This window comes from Penaeus vannamei, chromosome 19, assembly GCF_042767895.1.
Source record: "Penaeus vannamei isolate JL-2024 chromosome 19, ASM4276789v1, whole genome shotgun sequence".
Classification (NCBI taxonomy): Eukaryota; Metazoa; Arthropoda; class Malacostraca; order Decapoda; family Penaeidae; genus Penaeus; species Penaeus vannamei.
In genome coordinates this window covers 32,199,847-32,216,709 of record NC_091567.1, presented here as the reverse complement: position 1 = coordinate 32,216,709, position 16,863 = coordinate 32,199,847, and the positions used below count along the sequence as shown (strand labels likewise).

At 29.9% G+C, this 16,863-nt stretch overlaps 2 protein-coding genes across 2 annotated transcripts in view; one reads left to right on the top strand and one right to left on the bottom strand.

Annotated features, from left to right (window-relative positions):
• The window catches only part of LOC113817492 (uncharacterized), a gene marked incomplete in the record, with an annotated part of 36,814 nt that extends 32,896 nt beyond the window's left edge, over window positions 1-3,918 (top strand). Inside the window, 1 exon segment of the mRNA XM_070134203.1 lies at window positions 3,695-3,918. Coding sequence (XP_069990304.1) covers window positions 3,695-3,706 — 12 coding nt within the window.
• A 6,380-nt stretch (window positions 3,919-10,298) lies between these two features.
• Window positions 10,299-16,863, bottom strand: part of LOC113817510 (Monocarboxylate transporter 1) — a 12,081-nt gene continuing 5,516 nt past the window's right edge. The window contains exons 5-11 of the mRNA XM_070134202.1: window positions 16,655-16,823; window positions 16,243-16,408; window positions 15,536-15,617; window positions 14,850-15,002; window positions 14,401-14,566; window positions 12,201-12,401; window positions 10,299-12,029 (exon numbers count right to left, since the gene is read on the bottom strand). Coding sequence (XP_069990303.1) covers window positions 11,872-12,029; window positions 12,201-12,401; window positions 14,401-14,566; window positions 14,850-15,002; window positions 15,536-15,617; window positions 16,243-16,408; window positions 16,655-16,823 — 1,095 coding nt within the window. The 3' untranslated portion in view covers window positions 10,299-11,871. The remainder of the gene's footprint in view (window positions 12,030-12,200; window positions 12,402-14,400; window positions 14,567-14,849; window positions 15,003-15,535; window positions 15,618-16,242; window positions 16,409-16,654; window positions 16,824-16,863) is intronic.

The window sequence follows — 16,863 nt, the reverse complement described above, 5'->3', positions numbered from 1 at the left end:
ACCCCAGTCATTTGGTTGTGCTTTTCTACTTTATACTGTATGTTACACACACACACAAAAAACAATCATACAAAAGCAAATACAAGTATAAACAAACACACAGGAACACAAACACTTGCATAAATACATGCATATATATTTCATTTGTCACTAATAAAAAGAAAAGACCATTGGAATTACAAAAACTTTCTCCTTATAGAATATTAGTGTGTTTTTTTATTGATTTTCTTGCCTTTTTTCTATTTTTATGAATCTGCTATGAATGTGTTTACTACGTATCTTTTAAATCTCTCTTTGTGTGACATGTTAGACTTGATTATAGAAAGTGAAATGTATTATTTGATTCCATTTCAAAGAAGGAAAAGCTTTCTTAACAGGAAATGTTTGATAATCTTTATTCATAGGAAATTCTTTCTCCTCACTATCCCCCTTCCTCCCTCCTGTTCCTCTGTCTGTCCTGTTTAATCTGGTGACCCAAGATTATACCAACGATATGCAAATATAATCATGCCATTGACGTACTGAACCTCATCAGAATATTCAGCTAAACATTCTCTTTACATACATAGAACTCTCCAACATATCACCAATTTAAAACCCTCAATGAGCAACATCCTTGTGGATATGTTTTGTTCCCTTTCACACTTTCCATAATATAACTTTTGGATTACAAGAATACGTGGATTTATCTATGCAGAAGGACACCTTAGGTAGTTTTATAAAACTAGAATGCACAGACATGTGATTACCTATTACAGCTTATTTGACTGATCATTGCCGCAAGGAAATCATTAACCATATCTTTCATAACAAGCACACATCATATCAGGAAATGAAATGGCACAAAAATATACCATAGAATTTGTTGTTGTTTTGATGTGTTTATATTTTCCTCTGTACATAACTTAATGTTTAGGGAATGATACTGAAAATTATTTGATGTTCAATCAAAAATTCAGCAGATTTGACTGAAGTAAGATGAGAGCATTATATGAAACTGTGTGATGCACTCTCTTGCTGTGTGTGGTCGTGAGTTGGAAGAATGATCGTGCTGTCACTCAAAGTCGTCTTCATGCAAGCTATAATATTTACCCATCAGGTTGCTCCAGTTCTCACAAATTTGATTTGCCAATAGTTTTAAAGATCAGCTTTCTAAGTATAATATTGATAAGTAGATTCCGTTGTGGGCAGACTGGGAAGGGACACAGTGGTGAAGCAGAAACAAGGGGCAGTTGTCTCTTAACTGAGGTAGAAATAAGTATTGCTTATTGAATACTTCAAGTTCTTTGTCATGACTACAAATCAGTTCTGATATACAATCCACTTCATGTAAATACTTCAATGGTATTATGTCATGGATTCCAGCTGTATTATCAGTATTACATTCATAATTATTGAGTATTATTGAGTAAGGTAGTACTAGTATATGTAATATATTTTATCGTGAATTAATTGAAAATGATATGTCTACAATCTAAGGCAATTTGACAAAAGTTTGTTTGGGTCATTTTATACTTTCTCATAACTAGTGGACAGTTGTTTCTTGAGAATTTGAACAGAGGTAGATGGCAACCTCATATTTCATAAATATGTGTGATAGGAATTTTCACACATTTTACTATATCCCAAATGGCACATCATTTGACTAGTAAAGCTAAGCATTTTAATTCACTAAATCCTTTCTTGTTATTTTCTTCATTGAATTAACATTGGGAATGTAATGTCACATAAACGTAATGCTAGCTGATTATCATCATTTATCATTTTAATCTTTTATGATATAAGGACTTCCTCCCAAATTGGAAGGTAAAAGTGCTATAAAGAGTATAGATTCTATCAGACTGTCAGCAGTGTGATAGATTTGCATAGTTATGATTTCATTAATATTGTTTAGAAACACAGTAATTTTTCTAATCTGGTTTTGGGTATTATGAGGTGTAATTTAACCTTTTGGAATTGGCTATATGCAAAACAATAATGAAACTTTTTCTGATAGCTAGGGTGAAGCAGACCAAAAATGGTTGTGATTTAATATGCACACCAAAGAGAATCGGGGAAATTAGTTACATCTACACTTCTGTCAAATTTGTTATTGAACTCCTCCACATACATCTCTAAAAAGTATCTCTAAGAATTTACTGTATATCCCATTCACATCTACATATGTTCATATATACAGTTAATGTATTTGTGAAGTAAGTGATCGTAAGATGGTTAATGACGGATATTTGACTAAAGTTTGGAATGAAACGAGAAGGTGAATATATAGATGTGTTTCTTCTTACGAGTCTTAATAATGGTCAGTTTATTTTTAGTGATAAGGATTATTTTTAATTATTAGTCAAAAAATGATTTATGATTGTTTACTGTTAGTGATCAGGTTTCATCATATGGGCATTTATCCATGGCTTTTGAATTCTTTATATTCTTAAATAGCAAGAGACAGCTTATGTCTGTCATAGAACAGAAAGATAAAAAAATAGTTGAAGTGAGTTATGTTGAAATGCTGTTCATTTTCTTGATTTTGTATTTTAGTTCAATTTGTTTTGACCATAAGTATGGTTTTGTGACAATTTGTTGTGCATTTTTTTAAAACTGAAGCCAAAGTCTTATGTTGTACTAATACGTCATTTATTTTTCTATCTTTTATCTCCCTTTTCCCCCCTTTAAAGATGAATGGTAAATGACATGTCAAGAGCATTATGATGTACATATCTGAAGTGTTTGTAAAATGTTTCATTATTTTTATAGAAAAGTGACTCATCAGATAATCTCATTTTTCCCCAAAGATCTAAATGGAACCAGAGCTTATCATCATCGTTTCCTCTCTGCATGTTATATTAAGGGATAGTAAAGTTTATCCCAAGGTGAACTTGTGGTTATTTAGTATTGAGGAAAGTGATATTTTTTAAGAGTTATATTTTGGGGAAGAAATATACAGGGTTGTTGTGGAATTATTTCACAATGGAATATTCACATTTTAAAACATATTTATAATTCATTGGTATGTCTTTTTTATAGTAAACAGGGATGGTATATATAAAACTGTCAGTATAATGGTATTTAAGTTTTTTATTTCTCTTTATCCTTCCTCTCTCTGGGTATCCATTTTTACACATTTTTACATGTTACACAATTGAATCCTTAGGAAGCTTTATCATAGTTGAAAGCACCCTATGACAAAAACGGCTTTGTTAGACAAGATGGCAGATTTTTTTTTTATTATTACTACACACTAAGTAATGATTTAAATGATGGGATACAGTTCCTAGATATTAATGATGATTATACACACATACTGAGTTTATAAAATACAAGAATAGCATATATCTCAGTAAAAAGCAATATAATATATTGTCACAAAAATATTTGACATGTTTAAGGCATTGATATTATTTTTATTTTATTTTGATTATCTTTTTTCTTCTTTTTTCATTGAACTGTGATGAATGGTTGGTAACTTAGATAGGACTGCTAGGTAGAAATGCCAGCATTATAGCAACTGATGATATTTTTCTCCATAGGCTAGTTGAAGGTGATTTTTTAAATCCAGTAGCTTTATTTATGTAAATGGGTCTCAGCGAAGGCCGTTCAGTGGACTCTTAGGCTGCTGCATTATACCCCCAATCACCATGCAGTTTCCATGCGGTGCCATGAATGTGAAGTGTAATGCTTATGTCTTTCTTACTTTCAGAAGCTGACTTAGTAGTGCAGGAGGAAGCCTCATGTAGGCATAGTTTTACTGTCAAGATACAAAACATTTATAAATCTCATTTTATTTTCAATTGTAATATATTGTACAGATATTGTTTTGTATTTTTGTCCAGTATACAGTAATATGTATGTTTTATGCAGAAGACCAAGCATTGCAAAATTTTACCAGTCGTAAATGTCATTATTAAAAAATCTCTTGATGAACTTGTGTGTTTGCTTTACCCGTTTTCAAACCATCTGATGGTCAAATTTCTTTCAAGGACAGCAATTTTAAATATCGAAGTAAAAGTGGTGAAGGAAAATACTATTTGGAGGATTACTTGAAACCAAATAGGAAGTAAAGCAAGTTTTCTATATAGTTTAAAAATCATTGGAAGTGACATAACATTTAATAACTGAAAATTAGATTCTACATTCTAAAAGGTAAATATATTTCAAGTGACCATATATTATTTCAATCAGAAATTATCCAAAACTGTTTAATGTCTAATTTGATCATCTGTATTATGTTTCAAAATTTATGTGAATTTCTTATATTTGCAGTAAAGCCCTTCATAATATATACCACCAAGAAATTTAAGGGTGGGGGGATTGACATTGACTTTCACTCTCACTCACTCACTCACTCACTCACTCACTCACTCTCTCTCTCTCTCTCTCTCTCTCTCTCTCTCTCTCTCTCTCTCTCTCTCTCTCTCTCTCTCTCTCTCTCTCTCTCTCTCTCTCTCTCTCTCTCTCTCTCTCTCTCTCTCTCTCTCTCTCTCTCTCTCTCTCTCTCTCTCTCTCTAGCATCATACCCTGGCTTTCTGCAGAGCATGTACACTGTTCTGTAAAGAAATTTTATCAAGTCAAATCTTACTTCCTCCCTCCCTCTCCCTCTTTCTCTTTTGTGTCAGAATATTCAAACAATAATACACCTTTTTATTCTTATCTATTTGAAATTTCATCTTGAATATTTCGAAAATTGATACAAGGGCCTTCAAATGATAACTTACTTTTGTCAGTGTGAACTTTTTCTTTCATACAGTATGAAGTCCAGGTAAGGCTGAAAAGAGTAAAATTTCAGTAAATACACACAATTATAAGAGTGTATCAGTTGTACAACGATGAAATGAACATTTTTCATAGCAACAAATTGGCCTCTCCTTTTAAAAATATATAATCTCAATTAATTACTAAATACTTGCATTTATCAACTGTAGTATAATATAATGTCCATTTTCAAACTTAACCCAAATTTGGCATTACGGCTAATATATGATATTTAGAGGATTTAGTTTGATGGGACTTAGTGAGTGTGCTGGGAAAGAGTTGATGGTAAAAAAATTGAAAAAAACATCCAAGAAAAGGCTTTAAGTCATTTTACTAATTTTAATCAAAAATATAAATACTCAGTAGATGAAGTAATTTTTTATCTAAAAAATTACTCTTCTATATGATATTCATTATCCAAAAATAACACCCAAAATCTAAAATTTCAAGGAGTAATTTTACCAGTGTCTTATTCCCTTTGAGAATCTAAGGGGAGACTTCTCAAGGCTGAAAGTTATCATAGATGTATAAAAACACACACACACATAATATACATAATTTACATAATATATATAATGTATATATAATATATATATATATATATATATATATATATATATATATATATATATATAATTAATATAATTAGCATATATAATATAAATAATATAATATATATAATGTAAATAATATACATAATATATATAATATATATAATATACATATGATATGTATAATATACATATATATATATATATATATATATACATATAAATATATATGATATATATAATATATATATATATATATATATATATATATATATATATATATATATATATATATATATATATATATATATATATATATATAATGTGTATATATATATTGTATATATATGTGTATATATATATATATGTCTATATATATATATATATGTATGTATATATATGTATATATATGTATATATATATATATATATATATATATATATATATATATATATATATATATATATATAAATAAATAAATATATATATATATATATATATATATATATATATATATATATATATATATATATATATATATATATATATATATATATATATATATATATATATATATATATATATATATATATATATATATATATATATATATATATATATATATATATATATATATATATATATATATATATATATATATATATATTTATATATATATATATATATATATATATATACATATATATACATATATATAAATATATATAAATATAAATATAAATATAAATATAAATATAAATATATATAAATATATAAATAAATAAATAAAAATATATATATATATATATATATATATATATATATATATATATATATATATATATGCATGTATAATGTGCATAAACATACATGTATATATTGGATTCCTTTTTTTCCCCAAGCCAGGAAAAAAAACAAAAGAAAGGAAAATAAAAACACCATGGTTATATATATAGGCACCATATTTTAATATTCATATTTTTTAAAAAATCAGAAATTCATTGGCATAGTTAGCCAACAAATCCACCCACCTTACATATGGAAGTACTTAGAAGAGCAACACGCAGCAGAGATACTAGGATCATGTCAACTATGAAGTTGATACTGAACCTACAACCCTGTCATACTGTTGTTTTCACAGAACTTTGAATCTTAATCTAAAGAAGTGTCAGTCAACTTCCAAGAAATAGTTTCAGAGCTTTGTGAAATGAAATGCTTTTATAACGAGCTCTACATGATATATATGTGTAAATGAAAGAACGAAAAAGAGCTCTAAAGGATACATATATGTAAATAAAAGAAAGAAAAAAAATACTCTACATGATATATATTTGTAAATAAAAGAAAGACATAAAGTTCATGTAGAAACATAAATCTTTATTTACATAAAAAGAAAGTCTTAAAAGTATAAACTACACTCATCCTGGCTAAAGATTCAGAATAATATATAACAGGCAGTGAAAGTAAGAGTATTTTCATTTGTTTTCAGTCAGTAAGAATTATTTGAAAGAAATAGCTTCAAAATTTCTTTTCTTCAGCTCCTTCCTCAAAACAGATATTTTCTAGTTCTTGTACAAAGCAAATACTCCTCTGAAAGGAAATGTTCATCCACCGGAAATGATGAAAAAAAATTCTATATCACTCTCCAGGAAAAAAAAGATCTATTACTCTCCAGTTCTAATGAAAGTAATAACAGTAACATACACAAGTATGAAATTTCAATATCAGCAATGAATACTACTCATTTCATGTTAATTTATCTTGTATATATGAAAGTTAATATTTCATATGAATATATATTTTTCAGATTATGTATTGCCGTTTCAGAGTGAGAAATCACCATTTAGCTTATTTTTGACTACTAGCAGGTTATCATGATTTTATTCTCCCAATGAATAGTCTACTTTTAAAACATTGAAATAAATCTATTGGCTATTTGGTCATTATAATTTTGAAAAGTATAAACTCATTGAAGCCAAGTAGGCAAGAATACATGCCATATCCACTGTTTTTTTGTTTTTTTTGGGTTATTAATTCTTTACACAAATGGCTCTACAAGTGCTTATTTACTAATAACTAATTGTATATATCTCACCTGATTTTTTCCTTTTTTTTTCTTATTATTGCCAATTACCAATTGCATCTATCTTATCTATTTTTTAAATTATTATCACCAATAACTAGTTGTATCTATCTCACCAGATTTTTTAAAATTTGATGTCAATAAAATTATCATCTTAATATCAGTTATTAACATTGATATTAATGGCATCAGAATATTTTTTTGCATAAACTTAAGGAAAGATAAAATTAGATAGCTCTTGTAGGCATACTATGGCTCCTTTGGTGGCTGAGCACTTGTAGAGCCATCTATATGCAAACGAAACTCACAAAAGAAAAATACAGTCGACAATATATTTATCCGACAGCAATGGATTAATCATGGAAATTTATCCTTATTATCTCTCCTTTCAAAATTTACTTTTCAAACTCTGCTCAACATGTGAAAGATTCAAAAACTCATAAAAGCTTAGCAGTAGCATGTAAGTTTCATTATTCTGTTTTCAAAACTGTGTATCTCTGTATGAAGGCACAGTTATTGAGCATGTAGATTTAATGGTTCTATAAAATTTTGATTACTATTCCATTTCATTTTTTGTGTATTTTTCCTAGATAATAGTAAATGGAACATAAAGCCCCTATAAAAAAAGGAATGTCAACTTAATATCTTTAGGAAATAAATATACATCAAATCTCTTCTACTGATTGTTTTCGGTCCTTTTGTAATCACGCAATAAATCTCCAGCTTTCCCATCACTTGCAACTATTCAAGAATAATAAAAAAAATTAAAAACAGACAACTCAATTTGTTATGTCAACTGTTCACTTCCCCGTATATTGCTGGTTGTCTAAGTTGTTTCAAATCAGGCATGGAAAATGAAGTAAAAATGACATGACACGAATACAATTTTAATTCCTAAGTGTGAGAATGAACTTGGACAAAGAATACTGTGTTAGTCATTATCAATTTGTTCTTCTCTGGCAACATCTTTAATTGCTAACAGAAGGCCTGTCTACTCAACACTATATTTAATTTATTTGGATAAAAAAGGAAAGAAAACAAAAGTTGAGAGAGTCTAAATGAGTCTGTTTCTTAGCTGTAGCATAGTGTAGCATAGTGTAGCATAGTGTAGCGTAGTGTAGTGTAGTGTAGCGTAGTGTAGTGTAGTGTAGTGTAGTGTAGTGTAGCGTAGCGTAGTGTAGTGTAGTGTAGTGTAGTGTAGTGTGTGTGTGTGTGTGTGTGTGTGTGTGTGTGTGTGTGTGTGTGTGTGTGTGTGTGTGTGTGTGTGTGTGTGTGTGTGTGTGTGTGTGTGTGTGTGTACACACGTGCATGTGTACATGTGTGCCTATGTGTATGTACACGGGTGCATATTTTGCACACATACACATACAACAAAAATGATAGGAAAAAAATGAAAGCATGCATCTATAAGAATAACCACAGGTAATTTCCTCTGAATTTTGTATAAAAAAAAAAAAAAAAAAAAAAAATCACAGCATTGGGTTGGTAAGGCTCTCAAGACCCATTTTCAGATTCTGAACCTGTAGGCAGAGATGAGGTAGAGGAACAAGTTAAGATGGTCACGGATGACGACATCATATCATGTCAAGTAAGTATGGGGCTCGCAGAGCCCAATTTTCAATGACTCAAATAAGTCTTTGATAATCATAGCAGATATGTCCAAAAATGATATCAGAAAGCCCTTTGAGAATGTGAGTGAAATAATATGTGTAAAGTACTCACACTAACTACAAATGGCCAGAAAACTGATCATTTATCCACACATCAACTGTATATTTTATATATCAGCTCTACAATATATACTGCCAGAGTCATTCAGCTACAAAAGGCCCTCAGTAAATACCTCAGTACTACGAGTATGAGGATGATCCATGCATGAACTTGTATGTTATAATCACCTAAATCACACAACACAAACACATCATCATCACACTGGAATATTCAATTAATTATACTTATATTACACATCAATTTGGCTGTTAATGTCCTTATCCAAAATATAAATAACCTTTGATGCAATGGCCATATTGCACACATTCGTAACTTCAATTTATACTTTCTTAGTGTGTAAGAAATGAAGATAGTATATATAACAATAAGGTGATATATATACTTCATATGGCCACATGAACAAGAGAAAACACAAAGATGAAAATAAAAATATAAAAAACAAATACGAATCTTGTTTTATAATTCCTCTTTTTAATGTTTATATTTTTTATGCAAATAATCCATGTCACTAAGAAAAATAGTGATAAAGATGATGATAAAAGCAATCATAACAACAAAAATAATAAATGATAAAATTTATATAATCAATAATTTTGATGATGATGATGATGATGATGATAATAATAATAATAATAATAATAATATTAATAATAATAATAATAACAACAATAACAAAATAATAATGATAATAATAATAATGATGATAACAATAATAATAATAACAATATTAATAATAACAATTATACTAATAATAATAATAACAATAATAATAATAATAACAATAATAATAATAATAATAAAAATAAAAATAATAATGATTACAAAGATTTTTCAATTACAGTCTTATCTATTTATCTGACTGTTTTTCTAAAAGAATATCAACTTTTCTTTTCACATTATGCATGCCTTTGTGTCACAGATACAGTGTGTACATTAGTAAAATGTTAGTAACTCTAAAAATGACAATATCCTTATTTTTACACATGAACATCATGTTTTGCATTAATCACTCAATCTGCTTCACATCTTGATAGTCTTAACACTTTACCACCCAGAAAGAAAATTCATTGGCTACATATACTATCATATGAACCCAGATGTCGGGTATTCGCAAAAGGACATACGTGACGGCATGAGCATCATATAAAGAGATGCCAGACAAGGAAGATATTCAGGGTAAATAAATGTTTTGAATGCAAAGACGTTTTACTGTAAGAATACGTTGAAATGAGGAAAAATGTATTTGCCAGTTGGACCCACCCTTGAGCGGTAAAGGGTTAAAGAAATAAAGGAAAGAGATAAGGAAAGTGAGACTACAAACAGACATATGAATTCCCTATAATAAATATTGGCATTTAAAGGCTAATCAATATAAAAGCACTTGAACAGGAAGAAGAAAATATATGTTTATATATATATATATATATATATATATATATATATATATATATATATATATATATATATATATATATATATATGTATCACACAAAAGAAAGCCCTTCATTTTAATATTGAAATGAAGTAATTGTTACAGAACGATTGCTTTTTCCTTTACATTCACACCAATGAATCAAGAGTTTTTTTTGCATCTAATCTTATGGATAAAAAAAATCTAGACCTACATTGTCAGGGAAAGACATTAAATAAATATAAAAAACTGAATAAGTACACAGATAAACGATATTCAGAAAGAGAAATGAAAGCCCTACATGAATATATGAAGTACAAAAAAACCTATCTTGTAAATGATCAATCCCTATCTAACACTAACAATGTTCATAATGAGGCATATGAATTGCAAAAAAAAAAAAAAAAAAGGAATATGTATGAAGCATCATTTAAATGCTGTGCTATCAATGGTTATCAAACATATACCCAATTACACTGCTTAGTCAAGAAAATTATATGGTTGATGCACTGACTCCAATACAGAGCAATATGTTTTCTATCAACCTTCCTGTCTCCTCGAACTTGGCATGATTTACAACTTAAGGTAGTAATTATTTACATACCAATTAATTCTCTATCGATCTTCCTCTTCCTATTCCCTCGAACATAGCATGATTTACAACAGAAGGTAATAATTATTTACATACCAATCAATTACATTTTCAAACAAAGAAAAAAAAGACTTCAGTGCATTATGCAAGGAGTATACAAACTCGATGGGTCTTGCATTCTCACAAACATCTCAAAGACATAACATTAGCACCAAAAATTCCATTATTTACTTTGATAGTCCTACATCACACATAAGGAGGCTAAATATGCCAGTCTCTGTTTAATGAGTTACATACTAACAAAGATTTTTTTGTAAATCTAAATATAGAATCTGGTCCCAATATTTCTAATAGTCTGATTAAGAAAGCTTAATATGAGTGACTGCTTAAGAAATACCAATGAGGAGATATAATGAATCTGATGTCAAATAGTGTTAATGAATACCCTGAAATTCATTTTCTAAGACAATGTAAAATCATTTTAAAAATGAAACAAAAGAAAATGAGAAGTATACAAACATCCGAAGAAAACTGCTCAATGGCACAGTAGTTTTCAAATTTATGCAGAGCAGATGTTCAATCCTTTTAAAAGCCTTCACACTAAACAAAATGTAGTGCATTAGTACATTTTTTCTACACAGCCATCTGTTTTGCAAAATCTTAATGAGCGCCTCCCCAGCTTTGACAATAAGTTGTGCCTTCATCAACCTCTATAAGCACATTCAGTTTATGCCATTTTTTCCAAAATTTTGGCTATTTACTGCACTGTGTTGGAGTTAACTTGTTTGGCGAGCTTCTTGGCTTGAATTCTCCAAATGCAAGGGATGAAGAACAACATCAGTCCTGAGACAGCTATCATACTGCCAGCAAGAAGGAAACTGTAGTCATAGGAGCCAGTCAGATCAAAGAGTGCACCTGAAAAAGAGGAGATATAAAAAAGGATGTGTTAAGCAAGATCATTATGTAAAAAGAAAGCTATTTCTAATTCACAAACACAATCACATAACCATCACAAAAAGACACACATACAGATAAATGTAAGGATCATACAAATGGCATACAGATTTTCACGATCATAATACTTACCACACATTGGTGGGCCCAAAACAGAAGCAATGCCTTGGAACATAAGGAGAAGACCAAAGGCATTTGTGAGTCTCTCCATCCCCAACAGATCCACAAGCACAACAGATGTCAGTCCAACATACGCGCCTGACATGGATCCGAAGACTATTGCGTAAAAGATCTGGGACGCATAACTATAAAACCAAATGCTCATACAGGTACCTGTTAATAAGAAAAGAGTAAAGATTACTTCCTTTCCTAGCAATAGGATTAAATTATCAGACTTTGCATAAAGGAACATATTTCAAGAACAATATAAAAATAGAAGTGATATTATTTCTACTCTATCTGCATATAACACAGAAAACCATTGCTAATTATACATATACAAAATTTTAGTGTGGATGACGGAATCATTTTATTCTTTACACTATTTAACACTTATTTCTGATATTCAACCCTGACTGTGTTTTCTGACAAAAATTTCTCTTCTCTTTTTATTATATTCCAAAATGGTGCTAAAGAACTATGAAGTGCATTTTAAGGGGACCATCCCTAAAAAAAAAATCAGTTTTAATAAAAAAATAATAATAATCTACCAATTTACTTCAGCCTTCTGCACCTTTTGTTACAAAATTTGTACAAATCCCCCAAAAGGGAGCAAAGCCCCCATGTAAAATTCCCCCTGCAATTTTTTCCACATATGTCGCTTGCTTATTGCTATTGGCCCACATTGTTGCATACTTTATGATAAGAAAAAAATCAGCATAACCATCAATACAGCACCCAATGAGACTGGCAGAGTTGTTGTTTTTTTCAAAGTTTGCCTTAGTTTCCTAAAAAAAATACCTTTTTCATACTTTAAAATATTTGACAAAAGAAGAAGAAGAAGAAGAAGAAGAAGAAGAAGAAATGTGTAATTGTGTATACAATTGTGTGTACATATATATATATATATATATATATATATATATATATATATATATATATATATATATATATATATATATATATATATATATATATATATATATATATATATATATATATATATATATATATATATATATATATATATATATATGTAAATGTGTATATGCATATATAAATGCTTGTATATGTGTAAGCCTGTGTGCATGCATACCCATGTATACAGGTGTGCAGAGATAATGAGAAATGCTAAGAGTAACTAGCGGTTCATAGTTACCGAGTAACCTTGAGTCGTTACTTTATTCATTAGAAATAACCATTTACAAAACATTGATATTTTAAAATATAAACTCACCAGTGTCTGTTTCCCATAGATATTTCTTTTCTTAGCCTAATAACATAAACATTAATTATCTTAAGGGGTATTTGACATTTTATGTGGGATCTTTAGCCTTTATATGCTTCAGTCGTTTATACTTAGTATGAGGTAGCTACATTTTTACTATTACGGGTTTTCTTGATTGCTTCGGCTCCAATTAACACAAAAAGCATGAAAAATCTCTGAATTATCCTAAACAAACAACTCGTGTTCCTTTATTCTTTGAGATAGGAGACTCACCACAGCATATGCATTATTGTTGAACCCTAATGTTATATATATAATGTCTATGTCAGATTCAAATGATATCTACCACATATTATAATGAAAAAGACATGAAAAATTGTTTGATGATTTTTAGATTTTCTTAATTTTTTCATCATAAAACCCTCACATTGGTAGGAATTTGTTATCATTAGAATTTTTCATCCTCCAGTGACTTATTTCATTAAATAACGTCAAAATACGATTCATTTTCACTCTAGTAGGGGATAAATATATACATGTAAAAATTACTGACGCCTTATCCGAGTGTCTTGGATTCGCAAACCCCATCACAGCCGTGTTTTTCTTCACGGAGGTTTTATATTCACATGGGTAATTCTACGATCCTATATGAGTGTGAAAATGGGTATAGCTCATTTCTGACAAACCCAAAACCCCAAGCCCATCTACCCCAATCAAACTTAGGGATCGTCCCCTTAATAACCATTTCTTTTCTGTTACAAGCTACACATAATTAGATCCAATGTTTTGATATCCATTTGTAGTAAGGCAAACACTGAAATAAATAATTCATACAAAAACAAGTATTTATAAATTTTCACAAAAGTTTATAAAAAAATTAAGAGATAAATAATAAAAGAAAGAAAAAGATTAATCCATCCTAAATACTGATGTAAGACCACTTACCAATGCCACAGAGGGTGAGAGCTATATTGTAGAGGTAAAGGCGATTGACCCAAGGCTGATCAGAAATATAACCAAGCAAGATACGGCTCACTGTATTAGAAATGCCAATGACTGACAACAGATATGAGGAGTCCTTGTTAGGGATACCGAGCTGTTGGGCGCGATCCTGTAAGGCAAGTGTCCTGTTTTGTAACTTCTTTTAACAGTAATGCTTTTGTTAAAACATATGTTCTTATTTACAAAATTCTTTCATACAAAAAATATTTCCAAGTTGCTAATACCTCCTGGAATTGTATCATGACATTATACATTATATAGCTTCTGTAATAATAATCTTACCATTTTGCAAATATATGAATATATCAGAACTCAATAAAGACTAGTTCTCTGTATAATATCAGTCGCAGATATAAAAGAGGTAATAATTACACACTAAGGACAAAACTCACCACAATGAAAATATAAGGGGCATTGAATCCAATGGATGTACAAAAGTTGGAGAAGGCAAAGAGGATGAATATTCCATCAACAAGAAGCTCCCAATCCATAAGGCTCTTCATGGCATCTCGTGTCTCCCTAGAGCATGGCACACATCCACACAACTGCAAGAAATTTCTGTTAAATGACTGAAGGACTCAACCTTACATTTCATTGTTTGAATTAATAAGTAGTGAAACAATATGCACAGTAAAGTTATAAAAAATGCATCAGATTGTTCACATCATACCACATAGCTTCGGCAACCTTAAGAAAAGTTTAAAAGTTTCATAACTAAAAGCATTGTAAATCTTATTACAAAATATTCTCTATTACACTGTGAAAATATTTTTGGATCAACCAATAAATTTGAAGTATCTTAATCCAGATGATTAAAAAAATTTTGGGTGTACCGCCAGGAAATGTTCAGTCTAACTTAGAGAAGAGAAAAGAGCATTCTAAATGCTATAAATTTGTAGAATCTTATAAAAATCAAAGAAACTGAAAATGTGAATAACCATTACATCTGCTTCAGTGCATCAAAGTGTATTAATACAGATCATGGATAAAAAAAAAAAATCACAAACATAAAGAAAATATATTCCTGTAAACAAAAGTGTACAATACATGTGAGACTGTCACTGTCTTACTAACTGACCTTTGCTTTTTCCACTTCACTGGGTGTCTCCTCTGTATCTGGGAGCCTGGCCATAGATGCCCTATAACTGCTTGGATTCTGTCTGAGAGGGAAAGTAGGAATTACTAAAGGACTCTCTATTGGTTTGGATGCTGCAATCCCAAGTTCTAAGTTTGGGCATATTTTAAGTAGGGTTCTACTCCAAAGGTAAGATCTACAAAGGTTCAAGGATAAGGAGAACAAGGAAACCAAAGTTTAGCATTGGATTTCACTGAAAATCCAATCTAAGAGATTAAAGAAAAACAAGTGCTGTCTGAAAGAGGGGAATATTAAAGGGTGTATCTCTGACATGGCACTAAAAGGTTGGTTGCTCATTGCACAGAGGGTCTAATTCATAGATAAATTTAATACTCAAGAGGAAAAAATAATTATGGAAGAACCTTGCAAAATGTACATGTTAAAATGGAAATTAGTAGAAGAACCATAAATGTATGGAATAGGAGTGATACTTTGTACTAATCAAAACATGCAACATTTTTTTGGTGTTTAATGAAAGATTTTATTCAACTTTTCTTTCTCTTGGCAAGAAAGCAGAGACATGAAATAGAAATAGCCTTTTCCCACCTAACAATTACAAGTTGTAACAGATTAATTAATAAGTTAATATATTTCACGGAGGAATATCCAAAGGTTAATTGATACTAAAAAAGGGAAAACCAACTACTTACTTGTATTCCCGGATGTTGAGCAAAGAACCCCTGTAGAAGATGTCTTTGCGGTACAAGAGACCTGAGCCATGGTGGGACGAGGGCAAGCTGCCACTCTTCCGTGCTTGGCTGTGGGTGCTCTCCAGGCCACCAGAAATAAATCCTTGCTTCTCAGGCACAGGCAACACTGGGAAAATATAAGGAAAATATAACAAATGCCAAGGGGTTGAATGTATTATAATAAATATTACTTTCCTTTGTTCAATATTTCAGGAATCTCAATTCAGAAGGAAAATATTTGGGAGAAATATAAAGGAAATTTTGAGAAAGAGAGATAATTATATAATAAACACTATTTTGGCCTTCGAATGCCATAATTCCAGAGAAAAAAAAATGAACAAGTCGATGAATAGATAAAATAGTGGCTGCGTACATGGTTGCGAGACGGCCATTCTTGTTGCCTCAGCATTTTTCAGATTCTGAAGCATGGGGTTGATGTTGCCATGAGAACTAATACGCTGGATATTGCTTGGGGTGTGGCTTTGCAGAACCAAGTTGGCATCACTGAAATTTTTCTTGAGTTCACTATTATCACTTGTGAACTGTAAAAAAAGAGAGAAAAAAAAAAAAAAGGAAAAAAAT